We start from the raw sequence: 25329 nt of genomic DNA on the forward strand, positions 1-25329 counted from the left end.
GCCGCCCTTCACGAGTGCTCGTTCCCCTCAGCACTAACTGCCCTCACGGGCGCTCGTTCCCCGGGCAGCCGCCGCCCCTCCCGAGTGCTCGTTCCCTGGGCACCCGCCGCCCTCACGGGCGCTCGTTCTCCTCAGCACGGGGCGCCCCTCACGGGCGCTGATTCCCCTCACCACGGGCCGCCCTCACGGGCGCTGATTCCCCTCACCACGGGCCGCCCTCACGGGCGCTGATTCCCCTCGGCACCGCCTGAGGCAGGGAAAGGGCTATGGACAAACACCAGGGCGCGCTCGGCACAGCGCAAACGAGGCTTTATTGGGAAGTCGTATGAAACAAGTGCAAAATTTAACTTGTGCTGTTCGCATGGCACACGYGTTAAAATATCATGGCAATATCCCCATTCTTACACTGATACAAAAATAATATAAAAGGACCCCTGCCCACCTATTCAGTATAAATTAGGTTCTACAACATTAGGGAGTCCTGTCTGTGTGTCCTTACAGCCAAATAGAAACAGGGATCAAGGCCAATTCTTTATTCCCCATGCAAAAGTTATTCCTCACTACAGGGGAAAAAAAAGAGCAGTAACACTTCTAATCCTRCCTTCTACCATTACACTAAATATAAATATAAATATCAATGTGGCTTCCAAAAGAAACAAGTCACTTCAGGCAGAAGCCAGAATGAACAGGTAACATTTCCAGTGCAATTTTAAATATGGCCAAAAAAGAGCACATTGCATTGGTGTGTATAAATTTACACTTCATAATCATCCTGGAATRCATACTGAAGACAGACATTGCTTCTATTGCATTGTTGAATGGTTCCCAAAGTGCACAAGATGCAGCTGGGTTAAGTCTGTGATTAGTAATGARTGTTTAATATAATGAAAAATCTTTCAGATAATTTAAAAGTAACCATTCAAGAAAATAAAGAGATTTTAAAAAATGTCTACATGAGTTTCAGGACAAGCAGTAACAACCTTTTTTTTTAAGAATAAAATTAATTTACAACATTAGTTTATCAAGAAAAATGTACATTTTCTATCTATATATTTTACAAGAYGCTCCAGATCTGCTATGTCTTTCTGTGGGAGGTATGTTTTACAGAATTATTTGGCTGCATTATAAGGCAATCAGTGAAAACCACTTTGTTCCACAAAAAACCATTCACAGGCAAGATCCAATCACGCAGTTATTTGCAGACAATTCCAAACATTTCTGCTGACAGCAGCCAACTATAATGCACCATCTTTATTAAAATGTAAAGAAATGTGCTTAAAAGAGAAAGGMGTAAACTTGTATCCTCCACCGGTATAGAATTTGTTCTGAAATTCCACCCTGAAACGAGACAAAAAAACAGAATCTGTACATGAATCCAAAACGAGTTTTCAAGGAACACAACTATGCAACACAAGAGGCTGAACAAAACCAACTTTAATCCTCTCACTTTTTTATTGTGCAGTTATTTAACCCTCCCCTGGCAGCCCCAGCCACGTTAAGTCCATGTTTCTCAGGAGACTGACATGCAATGTCTGGGCTGTAATGGCTCATTTATTACTTCTGGCAAATTTGTTTCTGAGTTGATTGTAGTTAATTGTTTTTCAAACATGAAATATCATGAGGACAATCTGTCATGCACGTAGCTCTACCTCCTGTCTTTGGACACTATACGCCTTTATTTGAACTGCACATTTCATCAGGTTTCAAACTAAACATGCTCTGAATCCACTCCAAAGTGCAGAGCTTGTGATATTAAGACTAAGAAAGGATTAAAATACTTAAGGRTTGGCAGCCCCACTCACTACTATAAATGTTCTATTGAACCAAATAAATTAACAGACTAAAACCATTCAGTGAGATAACCAGACTGAAATTTAAAATGTTATCCAAATTACTAATATTCTACATTATGAAAAGCTGCAATACTGCAAATCAAATGTACTTATATTTTGTGAATGTGGTTGAAGTTAAAATGCATCATAAGCCAATATAACATTTGAATCTACTGAAAATATTCTAGAGGAACAATCGAATCCAAAAACCAAACCATTTATTTAATATAATTAAATAAAAATATTACAGAAGCAATGAGGCTGTTGAATTTTACATTTTTTTAATACGACACCTAAAATTTCCATAATTGCTATAAAAATTCCTGTTAATCAAGCCAAAGAGGAATTTGATATATGCTAAACTGGTATAAAGGAAAAAAAAAAYAACATACCAGTGAAGTCGTATAGCATGGAGAAAAGCAGAAAGCCCCTCCATGATCAGCAGAATAAAAACTGTCAGCACAGCAAAGAATGCCAGAACAGGGATTAGCAGCAAGACACCGTACTTCGTATCCACACGGAGACCCACTCTCATCACCATCTGCCACAGAACTTCWGATAACTCTAACAAAAACCAAAAAGTTGTCATAATTAATGTTGATACTGAGTACATTCACCCATTGAACCACTTTGACCTGCTCTTTCTAGTTTAACCAGTATTATAGGACCTGCTGAACACAGGAACTATAAGCAATCCCCCACCCCAGAGAACTGCCCCCATCCCCTCAAATGTTTAAAGACAYATCTCAGTGTCAAAATCGGATCTATTGAGAGCAATATTTTACATMAAGTCACAATTTTAGTTTGGAGGATTCCATAGATCAGGATTAGTTTAAATAGGTAATTTTTTTTTAAATTAAGAAAAAGTGTGTTTCATAGTAGTATCACTTGAACAGRTCAGCGTCCCTCTAACAGCATTAAAAATACAGATGTAGGAAAAAAATCCTAAAAGTATCAAAAAAACCACCCCKACTTACGAGCATGGGCAAGACTTAATGCCCAGAGTCTCAGGTATGAGGCTGTGTTAGAGATGCATCCCAGACAGTATTCAATGGTATGAATTGCTTGATTCATAAAAACATCTGCAAAATTCAGCTAAAAAATAAAAAAAAAATTTGTATCAATTTTAACAACATAGAGAACAAAACATGAGAGGACAAAAACATCCGCAAATCTTAATTACGTGGGAGAAAAATTCCATTGAAAGGTAACAAACTGATTTCATAGCAAGTAAAAAAGTGTGCCATGTTGAAGATATTACAGAGGTAACATTAAAAAAAAAAAATCAGATACTACAGCAATAATCCTCATCACAAGTTGTTATTTGCAGACATAGAGAGACTTATGTCCAGATGAAAAGCCAAGATTAATTAACAGGAAGCTGTGCAGTCATCACTTTGCCTCAAGCTTAAGAATCCACAACACCAGATAAACCTCAGGATTTTTATCCTGCTCACCAATTTAAGAAAACCTTTGCAAATAAAATACTCTATCTGTTCTCTACTACAGACAGGTTGTGGTTTAATGGAGCAGTCTGAAAATACCCAAAAATAATGATAAAATAGCAACAAATAACTGTAAGAAAACTGCACTTGGGCATCAAGGCCTTTGTAAAGGCTCACCTGATTTTCTTCAAAACTTTTCAGCATGTAGTGTACAGGTTATCTATTGTTTTCCCACCTCTAATTTGCTTTTAAGGACATACAAACTAGAGATWAAGTAAAAACATTACCTCCTCTGCATCCCCCTCTCTGTGCCCACTGTCTGAGTGATTGATGCCTTCTTCAACATCATGACATGACAGGAGACAAAGCTCTTCTTCACTTTCTTTTCGGATAAGCTTGTAGCCACTCTAAAAAATGSAAAAGTATTGTCTTTTCAAGCGGGCCACCACTGACATTTTTTAAATTTACCTAAAGTAGACACAGGCAAAGGCAAAAATATTTAGAGAAATAAAGTACTATTATGTATTTCARTCCAAAACTTTCCAAACTGAGCAGAAACTGCAGTGATAGGACAAGGAGTACTGGGTTCAAACTGAAAGAGAGGACATTTACATTAGATATACAGAAGGAATTGTTCCCTGTGAGGGTGGATAGGCCCTGGCACGGGGTGCCTGGAGAAGCTRTGGCTGCCCYATCCCTGGAAGTGCCCAAGGCCAGSATGGACAGGGCTCCGAGCACCCTGGGATAGGGGAAGATGTCCCTGTCCATGGCAGGGAGCTTAAGTTCCCTTCCAACCCAACCCATTCTATAAAAGGGTTCAGTAAGGACATTGCTCTGTGCAGCACAGCACCAGCTGAATTCTCCTACACTGAGCAAACTGTGAGTATCTTTCAGTACTTACCCTGTACATTCTTATGCCTCGGCCTCCGCTGTGCAGCCAATATAAATAAAGTGGTTTACCAAGAAGCATAACAGGAACACAAAGAAAAGCAACACTRAGTAAAAACTTCTGCAGAGGAACCTGTTTGAGGGGAGGGAAAAATTAGATTAGATCACAATATCCAAAGGAGGAAAAGCCATCCCCTTTTCCTTTAAAGTATTATCTGCATAGGGAACACAGGATATCCAAAAGCTTGGAAGGACATTACTCACCTGGCCATTGAAGAAGCTCTTTGTTTCACCACTGGGAAACAGGAACATGTTAATAAATTGAATCAGAATACTGGGGGCAGATGTCGAGTCCTCTGCAGAGTACGCCAACCATTTAAAGAAGATCATAAACACCAGGTAGCCAAATATGCTCAACATGAACAAAAGTTCAGGAATAAAAACCAAATAAATATTATACGTCTTCTTGAAATGCCTAAAAGATAGAAATGGGGGAAAAATTAAAAATAAGTTTTACAAAGAAAGATCAACATGGCCCAAATACGATTTCAATAAGACAAAGCACTTTTAAACAGCAGGACTGACATTACAATCCAGAGCTGATTTATTTTTATTCAGTGAAATTTTAATCAGGTATTTCAGTGKAAATAAAGACTRCAAGAGRCATGTATCTTTATTAACAACAAGTRAAATAACATCTTKTATTAATTTGTCTTGGGATTTTTTGGTGTAGTACTGAACCATCACTTTATGTATGTGAAGGAAGACTTCTCCATTACTGTCTTCTTTTAACAATAGTTTTCACAATTATTATTCTGTTTTCAAAAAATAATTCCAGTTTCTCTTACAAGACTGTTACAGTTCAAGATTTGATAAAAATTACAATGTTAGTATTATTTTAACTTTTGGTACTTACAAGTGGTTAAACAGCCCCAACACAACTCCAAAAGTCATGTGAGTCACTCCAAAGATCACAGACATTTTCATTTTGAATGAATTTAAAAAAGTGAGGCGGTTGCTTGCCAAATTCCATATCTGAAGAAGAAAACACCAAACCAGCATTAAAGAACACCATAACAGAAGGAATAAGCCAATTCCCTTTTTCTATTGGAGGCCATAATTTTACCTCAAATGGGTGTCACAACCAAAATTTGAATTTTGTGAAAATAGTTCAGTCTTTGAATTGTCAGAAGAAAAGGTCTTGTTGATTGGAGAATACAAACAGAAATGTATTTTTTCCACAGTAAGATTTATGTTACTTATACACATGCCAAAATCTAATGGACAAAGACTGATGATCACAAGTGGATACTTTAGAAGAATAAGACTAACCGGATCAATTCCAAAGGGGTAAGCTCCATTGTAGACACCAGAAATATTTGGATCCAGWGATAAATATTGATTATTCTCCACATCCTTATCACTGCAGTGAAAGACAAAGCCACTCAGATCTGACACTTTAAACATAATGACAACYTCTACTTTCAGTTCTGCAGGACACTGCTCCTGCTTTCCTTGACCTGACTCAACCACTTCGAAAAAGTAGAAGGATTTCTAAGCTCAAAGGTTCTGATTAACACAAACAGCAAAAAAAACCCACCTAGAACCTCACAATCTGGCTTATTTCACACTGTCTTTCAAWAGAAAGTTTATGGATTTTATTCYACATTCCCTAGAACTGAAAGTTTMATTTTMRAAGTTCACAATTTGCTTTTGTATAAAATGCACTATCAAAACCCCAAAGAATAATTGCTACCTCGTTCCCCTTTTGCATTTGGGGAAGTTTCTACTTTATTTTCATATAGTTTTTAATTATCACAGCACACACAACCCGTTCATATTTTAACCAAAGCCAGTGGTCTTAACTATTTTAAGCCACATCCTGTTTGTAAGGCACTGTGAGATGCAAGATGCAAAAATTTTAAAACTGAAAGGCCACAACACCTCAAATCAGTAAGGTTATCCCACCCTGAGAAAAAGTAGATTTGACAATTCACATGACTACTTTTTTTCTTTTTTTTTTACTACCAAGAAAAGCTGTGCAGAGACTAATGATTGCTAGGTAATTAATTTTTTCATTAATAGCTAATTTCTTTTAGTAGAGGCTAATGCTGCTCAGCTATTAATTCCCGAAGCATGACCTAGGATAAATCCCTCCAAAACTAGACCTGTGTTTTCTATTCTTCTGAAAATCTTTATAYATACATACACACACACCTRGAAATTATATTAAATGGAAACATCAATGTAAAGACAAACCACAACAGGATAGTTAAAACACATCAACAAAAGGGTTAAGCTGCTGCAGGAAATACATCTCTGGTTTAATGGTATAGCAAACATGCTACTCACGTCCAAACTCCACGTTCAAACATTGCTGAAACATTCCATCCAGATCCAAATATATTTATTGACTTTGAAAAGCAGTCATTATAGATCAATCCAGTGTATATAGAAAACAACCCCATTAACAGTATCACGTATCGGCCTTCAAATAACATTTTCATTATCTGTAAGTAATGGAAAAAGAGAAAAAATAGAATTATGTGAGCATCTGTTATGTGAGCAATGGTTAGCTAGACCTTTCTAAGACAAACACATTTTTGGACACATAAAGTCTTATAAAATTAAATTTTTTTGTGAAGAGTCATTAAGGAACATGAGCTCCCATGACACACACTGAAACTTTTTCTCACTGGCATCCTTACAGTAAGGAAGTGTCTTTTTAAGCCATTTCCTTCCTGGGACTACTTTACAAGAAATTATACATTTGCAGCCATTCTTAATTAAACAKAATTCTAATGAGAGATGCAGGTGTTCATGCGTTCCAGCCTGTATGATTAAAAATTAACTAAAATGAAGTTTAATAAATTTCAAACTGCAACTCTTTTTAGCAACAATAAAAGATGAAATTTGAAAAATCATTTTCTCCTCACATTGTCAGTGTAACAACATTCTGTAAAACATCACTGAGTAGCCCTGACAGAAGGAAAGACAAGTCTAGAAGACTTCTGTAAGTCTTTCATTAGAACTTGATTATTTCTGCCCCTTCAAAGGAAGTGAACAGTTGAAGATATTAATCTCAAAGTAAATGGGGCTTTAAACACAGAAAATCCTTAAAGAATTGAAAAAACCTAATTAAATATATATGAAAAAAACAGTACTTTTCAGAAACACAGTGACTATTCAAGTGACCTGGCTGGATGGGAGGTAAATAATTTGTAATCCTTTTACCTCATCTTGTGCTCTTTTCAGCCTAGGGTGGTTTTCATACAGTATTGTCAAGAGTGCAAATATGAACATGAGCAGCCCGTGCCCAAAGTCTCCGAACATAACSGCAAACAAGAAGGGGAAAGTGATGATGGTATAGAGAGCTGCAAGGGCAACACAACAGATTTCAGGCACAGCACAACAGATGATGCTCTGTCTGCATTATCCCCAAGCAATTCCACACTTAAATCCCTCAAAGTTTTTAAATTTGAAAGATATTTCATCCCCTACTGACAGACCTTTTGCTGTACCCTCACTGTAAATGTAACTCAGTTTAAAACTCGTTTATTGTGTATCCATTAGCAATGACAAGATCACACTTGAGCAGCAGCTGACAATTCTGAGGATAATAATACGAGCCCAGGAAATAAAACCCAACCAAACAGTTCTTCTCTGTGGGCATTTCAGGTCTGTATTATAAGGCACATTCTCCTGTGCAGAATGGCACAGTCAGCATAGATACAAGTATATATTAAACTGGGCTATACAACAAGCAGAATTTTTCAAGTGATGAGCTCCACACTTCAGTAAGATCAATAATCRTTACGAATTTTCTTTTTTTTCCCCTCAATATCTTCCTTACTCAAAGTAAAACATGTAAAAAATACTATGCAGCTACTACCACTACCTTAATGCTAAAATAACTCAGCAAAACCAAATCCCATCTTGCTGCTTGGAGCATTGTTTGTGCTTTTGATGAGCCACTGGAATTTTAAAACAGCTACTAACAAGCAGTGTGATTGTCACCATTTGGCCTTTGCCAGTGTCCAATTCAGGAGGTTTTAATGCAAGCAGCAGTGACAGCACTGCTCACAGTTCAGCTTTCAGAAGGACCAACCTGGATTAACTTCCCCATAGCTTCCAACTCCGTAAGCATCAACGATGTTCTGGAACCCTGAGGTGAATTTATTGGTACGTATCAAAGTCGGAGGAGGTTGTGTTGTTGGGATGGTATTCATGAATGAGGAGATTGTAGCTCCACTYTTCCTCTAATTACAGACAGAAGATAGATTTGTGTAAGATCTCCATTAATCTAATCAAAGTGAAAACATTTGCTCTATCAGCGGTTTCACTGATCCCTAAATACCACTAAATTAAGTCTCAAGTATATTTATCCCTTTGTGTCCCCTCAAAAACAGATTATACACAGTGTTCTAATCCTTACTTCATACAAAACATTATAAAACAAAGACCTGTTATTACAAATTCTCTCTTATRAAACAAAAACCATCACAAGGGAACTGGCATCTTCTGCATGACTGCATATATTACTGTGGGCCCAGCTGGACTCAGGTCCAACACAGAAGTTATTCAAGAAAAAATCCCACCACACACAACACTAAATAAATGCTCTGCTTATAAAATAATTGTTTTATACAGTGACCCATATCTGCCTGTGCCTACTTTTAAGTCTATTTTTAATTTTTTTTTTTATCCTGTATAGTTAGTTCAAGACAAAAGCTTTAAAATCAGTGAGCATTCAGGTGACTTACTGAGCCTTCCTCCAACGCATGGCGCAGATTCTGGAGATCAGCCACTGGACACCAAACCTCAGCAATTARACATTTATTTGTGACATCAAAACTGCACAGGTTGAGGACGTGGTAAATGGCTTTCATCTTCTTCACTTGGATAACCCAGGTATAGATGGATTCTGATGCTTTATACAAGACCTGGCGCAAGTATTCCTCAGTCTTATTCAGAACCTTTGAGAAAAGAAACAAAGATTTCAGTGAGAATGTGACAGTGGTTGTGYTGACCACAGAAAGAGCACCKYRTTAYGTGTCCAGTGTTGGGCCATGTTTTYAGGAGAGCAAGTAAWGCTCTGCTGAAAACAGACACTAATGCCAAGTGTGCRAGTTTAACAGATATGTGCAACATGAAACCAGGGGCACAATTTACTGTCAGAAACACGTTAGAAACACATGTCAGAAACACAMGTTAGAAACACGTATGTAACACTGTGATACATCAAATGATTTCCTATGGTGCAACAACTCCAGCAGAAGGAAACCTGTTCTTTACTCACTGTTTCCAGATCCTGAATCCGAACGTTGAGTCCTTCAACCACTGCCTGGCGCTCCTCGGTGGTGTCTGGGTAGGGGTACACATGACAGCGATAGCTGCAGAAACACAGGTTTGTGTTAAAAAAACCAACTCAGCCAAAACAYATCACCCCAACCCCTGTCACAGTCAAATCTGCAACACAACAYTCAATAACCACAGAACAGGTGAACTCTGAGGGAGTATTTCGCCTGTACTTAGTAAAGACTGCAAGTAAAATGACTCACATATTTATTTGTACACTACATAATTATAGAGCTGGATGCAACAAGGGAAAGAATAAATTTAACTTCAAAAACCTTGTCTAAAAATCAATACTTATAAGAAAGGGGTGCTGAGGAAAAAAACAACTAAAACATAACCCAGGTATATAAAGGTATTACATATATTGGTTTTACTTCTTACCAGTCACAAATCTTCTTAACTTTTTGGCCAATTTGTTCACCCCAATAGGACACTAGAAAAACAGCCCACTTTGTGGTTTCACCCTAAAGAAAYATAAAAAGTAAAGTTGACCAAGTTTGTTTTAACCAGCAACTCTGCTATGACATGATKATAGAGCAAAATAACAAAGCTGAACAATTAGAAAAAGCTGTCTCCAGAGAAAGTTTTCTAGGAAAATCAAAGAAACATTATACTTTACTATCACAAAATTCTTAGTAAGAGTCTTAAAAAAGGTAACAAATTAGAATCCAAGCGAAAAAAGAAGACCAACAGGTTAGTCTGTTATAATTGCTGATTTAAAAAAAATGTTTTTTATAAGTTCAGAGAAAAAATTTCATAGAAAACTAGCTGTACTTGACTCTTTCTTAACTACTGAATGAACAAATGAAATGGCTATTAAAAGGCAATGTACTGTACAGACTTAGTTAATAAATATCCAAGCAGCCATTTATGCCACATATTTTGATCAAGGTGGCCAATCATAAAGTCACTGCTATTTCACAATAAAGTTTTTCACTTTTCAAGCTGAACCACGATAAATTAATTAATTGCCTCTTCTACAACCTTGAATTTTAAAGTCTTACAAATTCTAATACTTTAAAATAGTTTTTCCTTCAACAGCACTGGAAAACAGTTTCTATTCATGCAGGCAGGCCTGAGTAGCAATTCTTCCAAACCATATGTAAAGTGYAAACCAAATAAATTGATCGTTACAATGTTTACTCACTGTATCCGGATCTTCCAGGGCATTATCCAACTCTGCATAGGTAAGAAAGGGATAGCCTTTACAGACTCTCCACAGCATTTTTTCAAATGCTTCAATTTTTGCTACGTGAACTAACCCAGATATGAATCTATGGGAAAGGAGAAATTTGAAATGTAAGATTATAAAAAGAGAATTTGAGACATAATAAGAACAGAATTTGCAATTCAGAATAAATCATCTCAATAATTTAACATCTGCCATGGCTAGGGAAGGAAGCATCATCCTGAACAGGAAGTAACTGGTATAGAAAATACCAGCAGGTATATAAAAATTTTATTTGTAAAATAAACAGACTTCAGACTGAGCACACAACTAGAATTACACCTAACTGGTTATTTCTGTGCTAGTGAGGYTCCTTATCTTTTTCTTGGCAAGATATTCTCTCATAACAATGTCACAGACAGCAGTATCCGTTCAAGCATTTCAAAGGCAACACAATTAATGTTACGTTTACAACTGACACTGCCAGGTGATTGAAACACTGTGTGTTTATCACAGAAAAAGAGTTTAAACAGTAGAAGGAAGTGCTGATTTCTGTTTTCCTTTACATGCATACTTGGTTTGATGGAAGCTTTGCGACAACGTTTTTGGGCGCTGTCTTATTTATCTCTTCAAATAATCTGTTTTTGTTACAAAGGTATATTGAGGTCAGACTCCTGTCCTGYCTAAAACTGTTTGGCACATCCGAAATCACTACAGATCATCTTTTAAAAGATCCCATTTTTTAGAGCCCCTTTGAAACAGCACATGCCATACCCACCCCAGCGAGGCACTCAGTCTGTGCGTGCGGTTGTAATCCACCAGTGGCTCATTTTCCACAGATGGGAATTCTTCAAAATTTGCAGGTAAATGGGATTCATACTAGCAAATAAAAAGAAAGAATGTTGATAGCTTTCAGGAAAAAAAAACCCAACTCATTCAATTATTATTCTAAAGAAAAAAAAGGTAATTAGGTAAATTGTTTAATTAAAAATATAAAACTCGTTTCCATGTTCAAAGAGACCCTGGGATCTCAAGTGCACTGCTCTTAGCAATTATAGCTAGTGCTGCAAAATAACACTGTAATTATCTTAGCACAACTTATGCACCAAAATAACACAATGACACCWTCACTCTCAAACAATTCAACAGGGAAATCACAAGATCCTCAAAATTCAAGTCTGTATTTTGCCACATATCTGAGCACAGCCTGGCACAAACAACAATGAACAACGTACAGGGCTGCAAAGCCCAACACCAACTCATGCACTGAACCACAACAACACATAACAAAAACACTACATGACAACAATCCGTGTCAAACACTCCAAGCAGTACCTCAGGTGTTCTCCTGACAAAATTCTGTGTGATCTGTAACATGTACTTGTATTCTATCAGTTCAAGCAGGTTTCTTCTCAATTTTTCTTTGTTTTTAGTTACTTCTCTCAATTCTGACTCCAGCTTCTGCAGCTGCTCCTAAAACACAGAGTAAAGACACAGAATCAGTTACAGGATTTTGGAAAACAGAGTAGGATCCATTCTCAGCACATATTAATTTGATACAATGATAGGAGCTTCCCATTTCTTAATTAACTAAAGCTCCATAGGTTTTATGCCTCAGYCTGCCAAAAATTGCTTTGTATTGAGTGCACTTGATTCCTCCACTGGCATTTGTTCAATCTACTGTTCTGCCCCTAATTTGTGTCAAAATAATGCAGACCTGGAATTAGAACTGCAGACAGCCCAGGGTGGAAGATAGCCATTTATTCTCTTAATAGAATTACAACAAAACAGAATGTTTTTCAAAATTATATCTGTACTATACAAGCTTCAATGTCGAAAGCAACACCAGAAAAAGTGTTCAGAGAAAACAGAACCACATTTTGCTGTGTGAYCAGCACCTGCAGAGCCTTGGGCAAGTGAAACTCCCACACACCTGGAAATTCTGGATGCATAAAAAGCTTAGGTAAGAATCAAAGCAATAAATGAGGCTGAGGGACTCCACCTAAAGACAATTTGGCCGGAACAGCATAATGTGCCAATCCATCAAAATCCAACGGATGACTGCACACTCCACAAGTTTGCTTTGACCCTTTCACAGGAATTTTGTGTTAATGCCAAAACCTCACTGGCTTTGAAGGCACACTGGCAGGAAGGAATCAGACAAAAAGGAAAACAAATGCTTCTGCCCCCACTAACACCTCTGATAACTCATAAGATAGCAAGTCAGTAAGTTTGAAATTAAGTTGCAAAACTTGGGCATCTGTTCAGTGAAAGTTACCTGGATTTCTAAAATRTGTTTCAGCAAGGGGGCAGGAGGAGCAACATCTCCTTCAGGAAGTGGAATATCCGCTTTTTTAATTTCTTGTACTAAATACCCTGGAGTGAGAAAAAAAAAAAACCAGAATCAGAGAGGAAACTGCATTGCCTTGCACTTCCAAGAGTGCAGCATAATTGACCTTCAGCTGCTCTTGATGGTGCTGAGCACACTGCAGAATCACTCATCTTAGCAACAATGCACACACAAATCTTCAAAAGCAAAGAATTTAAAGARTGGTGGGGATAAAACACTCACACTATTCCTGCCTTGGAAGTGTGCAGAAGTAAGCAAACTTCAGAGGTTTCTTTTTTCAATGAGTATTTTCTATTTTAACATTTCACAGAACCTCTTTGTTGCTGCATGGTATCATTTTCTGCTAATCATGCAATTGTGTCACTTACTGCCAGAAACAGACGTGCTGTTCATTGACCCATGTTTGGAATAAAAAGTGTTCAAACAAAGCAGCTTAAGCAACCTTGACAACAAATGCAACTCACACTGGGCAGGGAGATTGCCAAAAGAGCTGCTGGGATGGTTTRGCATGACCAGCACATGCTTCTGAGRGAGATTCCAATAAAAGGAATCCTTCAGTAGAAACTTTTCCTCAGGATACACTGAAGACATCTGTATCTTGGCTGTAATGCTCTGCATACCCTTCTCTATTCATTAACTACCATGAGAACACAATTAATAATAGCTTGAGGTGGTTTTCAGGATGCTTGAAAGATCAACAGTATTGAGTTACACAAGAAAATGAAAATTGAGTTACACATGAACATGAAAATACAGGGAATATCTCAGTCAGGGAAATATCCACAGTAAAGGTTCTATTTTCTTAGCAGAATTTTAAGCAATCAACACTGAAATGTCCCCAACTGTTCATCAGCAACTCTTTTTTACCTCTGAGCTTAAAAAAACCCCAGATCTATATTTAATGTGATAGATTTCACAGCTCACAAAACCAAGAAAGAGAGGTCGGGGTAAAACACCAGAACAGGATGCCCAGAGAGGCTGGGCAGTCTCCATATTCAAAATCCCACCAGAAACAATCCTGAACAACCTGCTCTGGCTGCATCTGCTTGTGCTGGAGGTTGATTAGATGATTTCAAGGTCTCCAATACAATCAAAACTGATGCAACTGATACATAAAGACAAATTAATGAATATATTTGTATATTCCAAYCTAATTCAGTACTGCAGTCATCTCCAGCTCCAAAAACCTACATGATAACTCTACTTATGAGTGTATGGATTTTTTTATACCCATGAAAATTTTATGTGATTCTACATCATTCACATCACACAGGACTGGGAAGGTTAAAAAAACCTGTAGCTGAAAACTTCACAGTAGTGCCACTCTAGTAATACCACAGGTGAGAAAGGGCAAACATGAAAATAAAGCTCACCAAGTATTCTTTCCATCTCTTCACATTTCTTCACTTCGTTCACATATTTCCTCTGAAATACACTTACATTTGGGTTAAGCTGAAGGAGAAGGACAAAATGCTCATTAGGAATTTGAAACACTAACCACCCCTTAAAAACTACAGCTACTCCTGCAACTTCTCAGACACAATTTGCATGAACTCTGTGCTCTAAGTGCTTTTCAGCTGAGAAGGCACAAAAACCTATAAAGGTTACAAAGTCTTCAAATATTAAAGTTGGTTGTATTAAAGCAGAATTATCTATGCCATTGGCTAGTTTTGATCAAACAAAATAACAAGGTCTACTGGACAGCACATTCCTAATCTTATTTCYACAGTTTTAAAATATTGCCTGACGACTTCAAATTAACAAACCTTTCCACAAATTTGTTGCAATGCATTCCCACAGTCTATTTGAAATATTAAATTTTGCGTACATMCCCATAATATGAATGTGCAACATCTCTGAATACTTATCCAGCTATTGAATCAGAACCACTAATAAGTTATTTGTACAATAAATGGTGCATCAGGTAACTGGAATGACATCAAAATGTAAAACATACGTAATAATTTTTATAGATCTGCCTCCTCCACCCTGCCATATTTACTAATTAGCTGTTAATTTAAATCTTCCCAGCTTTCCCTGCAAAGATCTTGCAAGCTGCATTTCTAATGTATATTTGGAAGACATTCCAAAGTCTCAGTCAGCAAGCAAAGATCATATAATTATGATAAGACAATGCAGACAGAAGGCTAATTATCGCCCTACCCAACYTTACATTAGGCGGGCAGGCAGTTTCCTCCAAGGTAAATGCCCCTCTAGGAATAGGAACCTATGATAAATAAATCTACAGAGCAGTGTTTCTATCGGTCTGTCAGTGGGGTGGATGTTGCAGGCTGCAGGTGGGTCAGTGGCTCTCCTGCTGCAAACAACCCCAGATTTACGCGATTTCCATAAGAAAGGCACAGTATGGCCATCCCAAAGCATTCCTCCCGAGTGTCGGGGAGGCCGGGGCTCCACGCTGTCCCATCATTCATCCCACCCGACCTGTGTCACCTGCTCCTGSTGACCCTGCCTGGACAGCGGGCTGGACTGGATGATGTCCAGAGATCCCTTCCAACCCTAACAATTCTKTGATCCTGCTTTCAGCCGAAWGCCACACARGGACGGGCCGTACACCTGCCGGYCGGTGGAGATGSCAATGGAAGCGATTTCCACCGCGCCACCGSAGCCAAACCCACCCCGTCCCGAGGGCGGCCCCGGGCCCGGCTCACCCCTCACGCCCTCAGAGCCCCGCCGGTACTCACATCTCGGAACTCGGCCAGGCCGCGCTCGCCCACCTCGCTGAGGCACTCGTAGGCCGAGCCGCTCTGCAGGAAGAGCTGCGCCAGGCACACGGGCTCGCCGCGGAACAGCGCGCCCATGGCTCCCGGGGGCTCAGCGCGGCGGGCGGGCGGAGCGCGGCCCGGGGGCGGCCATGGCGGGGCGGGCCCGGCTGCGCTTCCGGGGCGGGGAACGGGCGGAGAACGCGGCCACAACCGGCGGCGGCGGCGCGGGACGGGCTTGGGTGCTGCAGGGGGAGATACCGGGAACGGCAACCGGCGGTGGTRCCCGGAGAATCCCTGCTGAGAGGGGCTGTGTGAAAGGGGCTGAGAGAACACCACAGAATCACAGRAGATGCTGAGCCGGAAAGGACCAGAAGAACTATCGAGCCAACTGCTGGCTCTGCACAGCATCATCTGGCAGAGTCACACACCGTGCGGGCTTGGAATGAGCCTTAGTATCACCCAGTACCAGTTCTTCCTGCTGTGGGCAGTGTGATAAATTGCAGGGCACCTCTCATTACACCAGGCTGCTCCACTTTGGACGCTGCCAGGTTTGGGGCATCCTCACACAACCTCCGTAGGCGTCTTGTTCCAGTGTCTCACTGCTCCCACAGTAAAAAACACCTTCCTAATATCTCATCTCAGTTTCCCTTCTTTCAGTTTGTACCCATTACTCCTTACCTRTTCTAGTTCTTGATAAAGAGTCCCTTTCTGCTTCCCTGTAGCCCCTTCAGATACTGGAAGGTTGCTGTGAGATCTCCCCACAACCTTCTCTTTTCCAGGCTGAACAGCCCCAACCTTGTCAGCCTGTCTCCATAGCGGAGCTGCTCCAGTCCTCTGATCAACTCTGATCCATCTGAACCACAAGAAAATCCCAAATGTTTTGTTTCATCATCTAAGGACAATTAAGTAGATGTTTTCTGTGCCCTGTGCACAGACACAGCAGGTTGCCAATGCAAAGCATTAAYTGGAAAAGAGAATTTCAATCAACACATGAAAACAGCTGAAGTGTTAGGACTCCCCAGAAGTGTGAGAAGTCTGCCCACTGCTGCAAAAATAGATGGGCACGAGTGGTTTACTGGGAAAAGGAGCTCCTATTCCAGAAGAGAACTGGCTTGAGAGGACAATGGTCCATCCATGAGGACAATCCCAACCCCAACCCCACTGTAGCCTCTGATCTGGACTCACAACCCTCTTAAAGTCAGCTCTGCACTTTGCTACTCCAAACACAGAGTATAGAGCTTAAAAATAATTTATTCCTTTTTGTTTTAAATAACAGACGTTCTCTGTATGCTGTAAAAGCACTGATTCTATGTACCTTTATAAATTGTCTACAAAATGCAAGAACATTTCTCCATAATTTTTACCTATCTGTTCCACAATTTAGAAAACCAAGGGTTGCTCATAATTGCTGCAACTAAAACAAGAAATGCCAATAACAGGCCTTTAGCAAGACACTCGGAATAYGGTTCTCCTGAAAAATAAAAAGAGAAAAAAGCTAAAATTACAGAACAATATCATAAAGGCACATATTCTCCTTTGCCTTAGCCAGCACAGCTCCTTCCAGACTCCACAGGGGAGTGAAAAAGAATCTCTCTGCCAAACAGATACTCACAAAACTTCAGGCTTATTCAGAAGGTACTCCTAGTTATTCTTTTTTTCCACTAGTCTAAGTAAGAAATTAATGCATTGTCAAGGAAACAATCAAACAGATTTTTTGGATCGTGCTTTCTAAGAAAGAAAATTTAATTCCCCACCACAAAGCACCTTTTCAGACTAAACTCCCCACATCTAATTATGCTTCAAAGAAATGTGRCCTTTCATGTTTTGTGGCATCCCACACTGTTGATTATTTTACCTGTGTAAGACCGTGTCAATGGGTAAAAGAGCTGTGGCCAGCACATGTCATTTTGATTGCAGTCAAACTCTGCATAAATCTTGTGATATCTGGAAAAAAAAACCTTTTGGTCAAGGCTATTCATATTACACCTGAACATGATGGGGGGTTACCAATGCTTTTACCAAAATTACCTCGTCACTGGAGGGGGTGGCTGAGCTGGGATTTSAATGAACTGAACAGAAGCTGTGATGGGAAGAAAGCTGACAGTGTTTTTGCAGCCAAGCCCACACTGGAACTGCCACAGCACTGTTGAGTAACTGTAACAAAAATATTGTTTGAGGGTTGTAAATGGAAGTTTAGAGCCTAAACACAAGCATGAAAGGACAAAACACACAGTATTTATGAGSAAGTTGATAATCCCTGGATTTTCCACACCGTGCAAGGGGTGAACTTGCACCATCTGGACATAAGGTAAAATGGAACAGAATCCCATTTATTTGACAGGGATTGACTTGGCGGGGGGAACTGTTTGAAAAGTGAAAATTCCCTGTTTCAGGAAAGAATAAAGCATTTAGCACAGCTCCAGGAGCTCTACAATGGGCTAAGCCAGAACACAGGACAATCTTATTGCTTCCACCACATGACTCCTGATGRGATGCCCAGTGTATGCTGGCTGCTGGAAGCATCATACGTTTTATTTAATTTTTCAGTGAAGTATAAAGATTATCTGCTTTTAATCATTGATTCTTTCTTGCATTTTCATTCCAGAGGGAGAAARGCTGACCTGGTTGTAATCAAAGGAATTTGGGTTACAAAAATGAAAGGCATGTAAAAAACCAGAAGCAACAAAACCCACCTTTTTTTTTTTTTGGTAAATTTTAAATCAGGTTAGGTAAGCAAGGTTCAAAATGAAGCATTGATTTTTCAGACAGCCAGAGACACAACTCACTCTACCTGATCTGCACAGCAAGAATCTGCTGCTGRGGAATCCCTTGCACTGCTCCCACTTCAGCAAAGATTATGCGAATATTCAGGTTTGCAGGAATATCTGGACAAAAGCCTTTTAAGCCTCCAGTGCTCACATTGGTATCAGAATTAAATGGATCAAGATCTGTGGAGGAGAGCAGAGGTATTTAAATGTATATATTATTAAAAACATTATATATTCCATAACTAGATTATTGACATAGGCCAGTGAAATGCTGGTAACTCACCCAGGAACAGACTAAAAATGTTTCAATATATAAAAAACACCTAAAGGAGTAATTTGTCAATGAGGAGTAATTTATCAATGGATAAATACCATGTCATATGTGTACAGGTTGGCAATAAAACATGCAGTATCCACAGACATATTGAATTATGTGCCTGTATGTTAACATATATGGATGGATGGATCCAGACACGTATTTTACTAACTTTAGACACTTGAAATTACATTTTGGGTTTATTTKGAGATGCTTTATTCATTGTATGGGCATATTTAGACCACAAAGAACAACACAATCTCACTTACTTATAATTTCCACCCAGTCATTTAGATCACTGTAACTGGAATTGTTGCTCTTTCCAATGTGAGTAGCTTGTATTAATGCATTCAACTTCTCAGTTACATTTCCTCTGCAAAATAAGAATGTAACCTCACAGATGTATCAATCAATAAGAGGGATGCAGGGAGAAACAATTCAGCTTATGTAGCTCACCTTAAAAGGTTGCAATCTTCACTAATACCAACTTCTAGAATGCACCCAGAGTATGAGTCTACTCCGAATAGAACTGGTCTGTAAGTTGCTGATGCACATAAACCTCTGCCAGCTGTGAAATGAAAACATCATACTTGAGCTTTCCTATTATCCACCTCTGGATCTCTAGCTTTCAATTCTGTGCAAAACATCAAACATTAGAATGCAAACTCAACATGGTACTGTTCAAAAATAGATGTAAGTCCATTCAATTTTCCAAGAGAGCATAAGAGGTTTTCTCACTGACCTTTGAAAGAAAAGCAAAATCTGGCAGAGATTTTTAACTAAAATATGTTTTAAAAAAATCCAAACACCAAACAAAGCTCCAACATTTTAGTATCACCTACAGTTGAAGTTGCAACATCACAAGCCAATACCTGGCTGCCAAATGTTTAGGCTTCCAAGAGGATCAGAAGCATTYAGATTTGCTGCTCTCACTGGTTTTCCAACTTGATACCCTAAAYATAGAAGGGTAAATTATGAACATTGTAGAAGAATCTATAAGCATCAGCGTTATTTTAAGAGTAAATGTTATCAATCTTGAAGTAAATGACAAGACATTTCCATTAGAGTGGGAATGGCCTTGCTTTAAACAATCAATATCTGTGCAACAAAAGCCTAAGAACCAATCACTGCTATTAGCAGTGCAGTAAGACAGGAACATAAAGAAGTATAAAAGAAATATAAAATGTAATCACTGATAATAATCTGTACAGTACAAATTTTTTTTTTGCTTTTAATAGGCAAAATAAWATATTAATACCTGGAGTCTCAAACAGTTCTTCTCCATTAGTACTCTTTAAACTTAGAAATTCGACTRTGAATCTCTGTGTCAGTATTTCTGGTAAAAGAAAGAAGTATGACTTTTAAATAAGTAAATTAGCAAAATGTATGTTCTATGTAGGACACAAACTCCTGTCCTTCACTAGTGAAGATTCAAATTAACACAAATTAATGGAAATCAGCCCCATATTTTCTATACTCCAAGGAAAACTATTTTTAAGGATTAGTAAATAAGAGATTCTATCACAGAATTTCCACACAGAAGACAAAGAAGTAAATAAAAAATCATGAAAGAAATCTCATGATACCTCCATCACATAAGCTTCCRAGGAAGACAGTGACATTTACTTGCTCAATGTTCTTGTCTTCCCAAATGAATTTATAATGTTCTGCAAAAGTTACATTTTGACACAGAACCTCAGCAGTATGAAGGCTTTCTGGCAGAAGAAAAGAAGAGAAAAGGTCATAATGAAAAGCATTCTAATTAGGAAGCTCTGTTACTGTTGCTGTAGGAAAGAACACATTAAAACTCTGGCAAAATTCTGGAAATTACCACATTCATCTACTGTTTAAATGTGCAATAGTGCAATCCCCCAAGTGTGCAAGATAAGRAACCTGATTTCTTGACCAACTGTAATGAACTGGAGTAAATTAAACACTTCCTGCTTTGCAGGAAGCCAGTTTACTTTTTCAGTGCTAGAAATAGTACAAGACTTCTAAGAATTGCAGCAGGTAAACATTTTAGACATCAAAATAATCTATTTCATATACAATCTAGGTTAAGGAAGAAATATTAATTAAAAGGAAGAGACATACCACTTTCAGTGATGAATTTGCCCCTGTCTGTGATGGTTCTATAGACAACATTTTGTTGGATAAAGTCTGAGAATGAAAAACAAATAAAGACTTTTGTTTTCACATCCAAGGTGCAATATTTGYTGCTATGAAAATTGAGTTGAAAATTATTTAGAAAATTAATTTTGGTAAAGGCCCAGACTGTTTAYGTATATGTTTAGGAAAGCATAGCTRATTATYTYTGGGTCTTACAGAGGTAATACAGACTAACAAAATGAGACAATTATGGAACATAAAATATCTTCATGCTGATAATTACATTATCTCAAACTCCAGAATGATTGTTCATAARTACATGCTTTTGTTATGCAGAGAGYAACCCCTTCTCWCTGACTCTAAARTGCTGATGCTGCACCCTCCTGACAGAAAAAGGGCTCTGCAACAGTCTGAAAATGGGCAGTGGGAGTGATGCTGTTCAGAACCATTAGGAGTCACCAGGAACAGGTAAATGRGAAACAAAGGCCAATCCCACTACTCCTCACCACCTAAATCTTGGAAAACAGAGGGAGGCTTACTAGAAGTTCAAAAGAAACAGGAACAGAACATCCCCAAATTCTGAACTACAGCCACCAGATAATACAGATGTCACATTTAGCTACTGTGCCAACAGCCCTCGGGTTTGTTCCGCTCCAGCAGCTCTGAGAAACATGAAACACATTCCTGTCTGGATTTCTGCAGCATACCTGCAGTGCCAGTGTTTATCCTCACGTTGTGGGGCAGGCCTTCCTTGTAAGACTGCAGACTGGTCAGGCACTTGACATCAAAATTGTGGAGGTAGGCTACAGGAGCATTCCCAACACACTGTCCAGCCAGGGATTGCTGCAGGTGGGTGACAGAAATAAGGATTTTCTAGTGCCTTGCTTTTCATTTGAAGGWTGTTTATTAGTGAAATGCCCCAATGTGTGCACTACAGCCATACATAGCACTTTGACAAGCAAGTTATCTGATGTTATCAAAAAGTCTCAGTCTACAGCAAAAGAGGGCTTAAAATTTTAAAAGCTTTAAAAGTAGGTTCAACATACACTATGACTTCATCTTTGTTTGTGAGCCTACATGTGTCTCAAAATGCATTACCTTTTGGGAGGATGGGCAAGGGGATGAGGAAGGATAATGTTTTTGTGGTTTTGGGTTTTTTGATTGGTTGGTTGAAGGGTTTTTTGGGGAAAAATACACCCCACCACTTCCCAACATCAAGCAGCTGAAATTGGATGCAAAGCCACAAGGAGTGTGATATAAGGAGTTTCAAACAAACCAAGAGGAATCAAAGGTTCATAAACACAAAGTGATTACCTGGGGAACAGTAAAATACTCATCTTCTTCTGTTATAATTGGATCCCCTTTGCTGTAACCAGTGAAAGGTTTCCCAGGAGAAGTTTGCAGAGGGATCTTAAATGAAGGAACTTTGGGTGTGGAACTGCAAAAAAGTTTAAAAATTAAACAGTGCTTTACTCTTTACCTCACATGAATAATTATGTTTGCTTTCCTGCCCCCTGTTCTCATGTATTACCAATGACATTTCTCTATTTGCATTTAAAGCTCACACCCTAAAATCCTAATTTCTAAGTAACTTCCATTACAAAGACAGGTTATATTTTTGGTTGCATGATGAGTGTGTTGAGAAAATAAGTTTTTTCAAGACTTACGTAGAGCCATGATAAAAGTAGCCAAGAAATGGTGTGTTGTCAAGAGRAGAATGCACACAAAGGAAGGGAAACCACTCAGGGATGTATTCCATGGACTGGGAAGAGCACAGCTGATCAAAAGGTGGGTTTACATCTCCACCAAAAACTCCAGTGAAACATGATCCACTGAATAGCTGCTGCAAGTCTGGTGTGCACTCCTGAAAGGGGAAAGAATGGTCACTTTTTAGCGTGGCAATCGCAATATTTATGGCACTATAAAGTCAAACTCACAGGTAAATCAAACAACTTTGAATAGAGATTGTATTTACTTTTAGAAATACTGGAATATCCAAACACACCCTCTGGCCTAGCTGGTCTGAAATATTCAGTACCTCTCCCCACATGAAACAGTCTAGAAACTTTGAAAACATTTAATCAAAGTTTAATAAGAAATAAGTACCAGATCACAGCAACACCGAACATCACAAGCTCCTGCTGTTAAGTTACAAGGACAAGAGCCCAAGGGTTTATATGCCTGGTTTGGGATGATAGTTGCATTTTCTGTAACAGAAGTAGAAGAAGAGAAAATCAGATTAAGTGGACTGAAATCCAGATAAACAGACCACGCACACTGCAGTTTATTCTGTGTAGAAACCTTTGTTTAAATTCCATTTATGATTATTCAGTATCTCTTATTGCTGCCCAAATCCCGATTTTGCCATACAGGGAAGAAAAGAAAAGAACAGTCCARATGCCATTTCTTCTTTAGCACTCACCTGACACATTTCCTGAAAAGGAAGAGTTGGCAAATATTTCAGCCTGAATCAGAAGCTGTGCCAGCATCACWGAACCATGGCAAGCTAAAACCTGGAGTGTTTCCAGCATGCACAGAGGTGAGGGGCAGCACTCGGTGGCATTGGGCAAACACAGCTCCAGGGCTCTGSTCAGGCTTACAGTCACCTTGGAAATACTCTGGAAAAAACACAAAATACAGTTTGACAGCTCTGATGGCTTGTATTAAATTGCTGTTGTCTATACCATTCATCAGCTTCTGAGAGAGAAGCTGGAATGGAGTGGAATAACAGAAGAATCAGTATTTTACGTACCACACCAGGTGTCACATCCAAATTCCAATCTCCAGCTCTTCTACTTCCACTACAGTTTGCAAGCTGCAACTTTCCTGTAACAAAATAAAAATTTCAAAGGTATTCCACTGCTTAGAGAAGATTGGAAAATAAGAAGGTACACCCTCATGCCCAGCTGACAAGGAGCAACTGAGAACTAAGTGCTTAATCAGAAGTCCTCTGAAAWTCCTGTTTCAGTAACTATTAAAGCYCTAAATTACATGCATTATCATTTCTCTAGTAATTTTTGTGTCAAAGAATATTAACAATACAAATGTACTTATTTACATGGGGGGAGGGGGTTGAAGTGTTCTTACCTGTCYCCTCATCTCTAGGACTTAAAATTAYAGAAAAATTAACTCCYRAAGAATTGCCAAGAAAAAACGAGTTGACTCTGGGCCCTGACATATGAATAAACGAAGGCTGAAAGACTGAAAGAAAGAGAAAGAAATAAGTTGACTGAAAAAGGTAACATCTGTAAGACATATAAATCTGATGCTTGGGCTACATTCTTACACTCTTACAACTTTAAATTGTCACAAATAGAAGAAAAGTATCATGTAATGCCATGTACAGGGTGGTATTTACATTCTTGCCAAGTGTTGAGGGTGTAGCTTTATATCCCATCTTTGTGAAGATGCCCAGTAAACAGGCAGTAAAATAACATTATAGCGCTTACAGCCCATGCAGATACTACACAGCTCAGGCAACACCATATTTAGCATTTTTTGCCGACTTCAGCTTACAGTTTTTAATTTCTTGGGGCCATGAATTGGGCCGGGGATACCTCACTACCTACAATCCAGGAACTGAGGGCTCCTGCCTTCAGGCCAAGTTTAGGGCTCCGAGCTGAGAGTTTCATTGGATTTTTCTTTCTAAAACTTTGCCAAGTTTGCAAGGTCCAACATAAGCAGCTCCCCCCTCTCCCTCCGAGTCCTCCCTGTGCTGAGCAGCAGCAGAAACTCCAGGGCGAGCACGTTTGGGTTTAGGCAGAGGCACTCGARCCCTTGCCTTGAGGAACGCTCAGAGTCTCCGCCGCCTCCCCTCACGCCACCCGAGCAGATCCCGCCGCGGGCCGACCACCATCCCCACACCCCCGGAGGCCGCCATTCACCGCGGCCCCTCACGCCCTGACTCACCGGCATCCCCGGGCGGCTGCCCGGGGCAGGGAGCCGCCCGCAGCAGCAGCAGCARCAGCAGCAGCGCCCCGAAGCCGACRGCCCCCATCGCGCTACGGCGGCGGCCCCGCCGCCATCTTGCAGCGCCAGCGCGGCGCCATGGCAACGGGGAGGGCGGGAAACGGCGCCATGGCAACGGGGAGGGCGGGAAACGGCGCCATGGCAACGGGGAGGGCGGGAAACGGCGCCATGGCAACGGGGAGGGCGGGGAACGGCGCCATGGCAACGGGGAGGGCGGGAAGCCGCCTCACGGAAAGGGCGGGAAATGGCGCCCCCTCACGGCAAGGCGGACCGGGGAGCGATGGTGGCGGCGGGGCAGCTCCGCACCCTGGGCCTGTCACAAAATAACAATGCTAATAAACAAGCTTTAGGTGTTTTAGAAAAATAAGTTAAAGTTTCGGGCTCTCAGATGCAGAGGAGGGAA

At 39.7% G+C, this 25329-nt stretch overlaps 2 protein-coding genes across 2 annotated transcripts; both read right to left on the minus strand.

Moving 5' to 3' along the window:
- Window positions 1-1233: 1233 nt before the first annotated feature.
- On the minus strand, window positions 1234-15946 carry ATP6V0A2 (ATPase H+ transporting V0 subunit a2). The gene is made up of 20 exons (XM_057378858.1): window positions 15744-15946; window positions 14415-14493; window positions 12970-13067; window positions 12027-12164; window positions 11470-11570; window positions 10671-10797; window positions 9905-9987; window positions 9465-9558; window positions 8929-9141; window positions 8274-8424; window positions 7400-7539; window positions 6518-6675; window positions 5498-5588; window positions 5082-5200; window positions 4430-4640; window positions 4179-4298; window positions 3565-3684; window positions 2810-2927; window positions 2225-2396; window positions 1234-1338 (listed from the first exon to the last, which is right to left on the minus strand). Exons 1-20 carry the CDS (start codon window positions 15858-15860, stop codon window positions 1236-1238), a joined length of 2553 nt encoding a protein of 850 aa, XP_057234841.1. The 5' UTR covers window positions 15861-15946; the 3' UTR covers window positions 1234-1235.
- A 995-nt stretch (window positions 15947-16941) lies between these two features.
- Window positions 16942-25000, minus strand: TCTN2 (tectonic family member 2). Its single transcript, XM_057378864.1, has 18 exons — window positions 24867-25000; window positions 24045-24158; window positions 23710-23783; window positions 23380-23575; window positions 23064-23164; window positions 22625-22821; window positions 22272-22395; window positions 21665-21800; window positions 20943-21008; window positions 20435-20563; window positions 20107-20184; window positions 19721-19801; window positions 19305-19416; window positions 19118-19221; window positions 18556-18712; window positions 17793-17918; window positions 17620-17708; window positions 16942-17235 (listed from the first exon to the last, which is right to left on the minus strand). Exons 1-18 carry the CDS (start codon window positions 24952-24954, stop codon window positions 17129-17131), a joined length of 2079 nt encoding a protein of 692 aa, XP_057234847.1. The 5' UTR covers window positions 24955-25000; the 3' UTR covers window positions 16942-17128.
- Between the last annotated feature and the right edge of the window lie 329 nt (window positions 25001-25329).

Source organism: Malurus melanocephalus, unplaced genomic scaffold, assembly GCF_030028575.1.
Source record: "Malurus melanocephalus ecotype Western Australia unplaced genomic scaffold, MMel_1.1 scaffold_377, whole genome shotgun sequence".
NCBI classification, from domain to species: Eukaryota; Metazoa; Chordata; class Aves; order Passeriformes; family Maluridae; genus Malurus; species Malurus melanocephalus.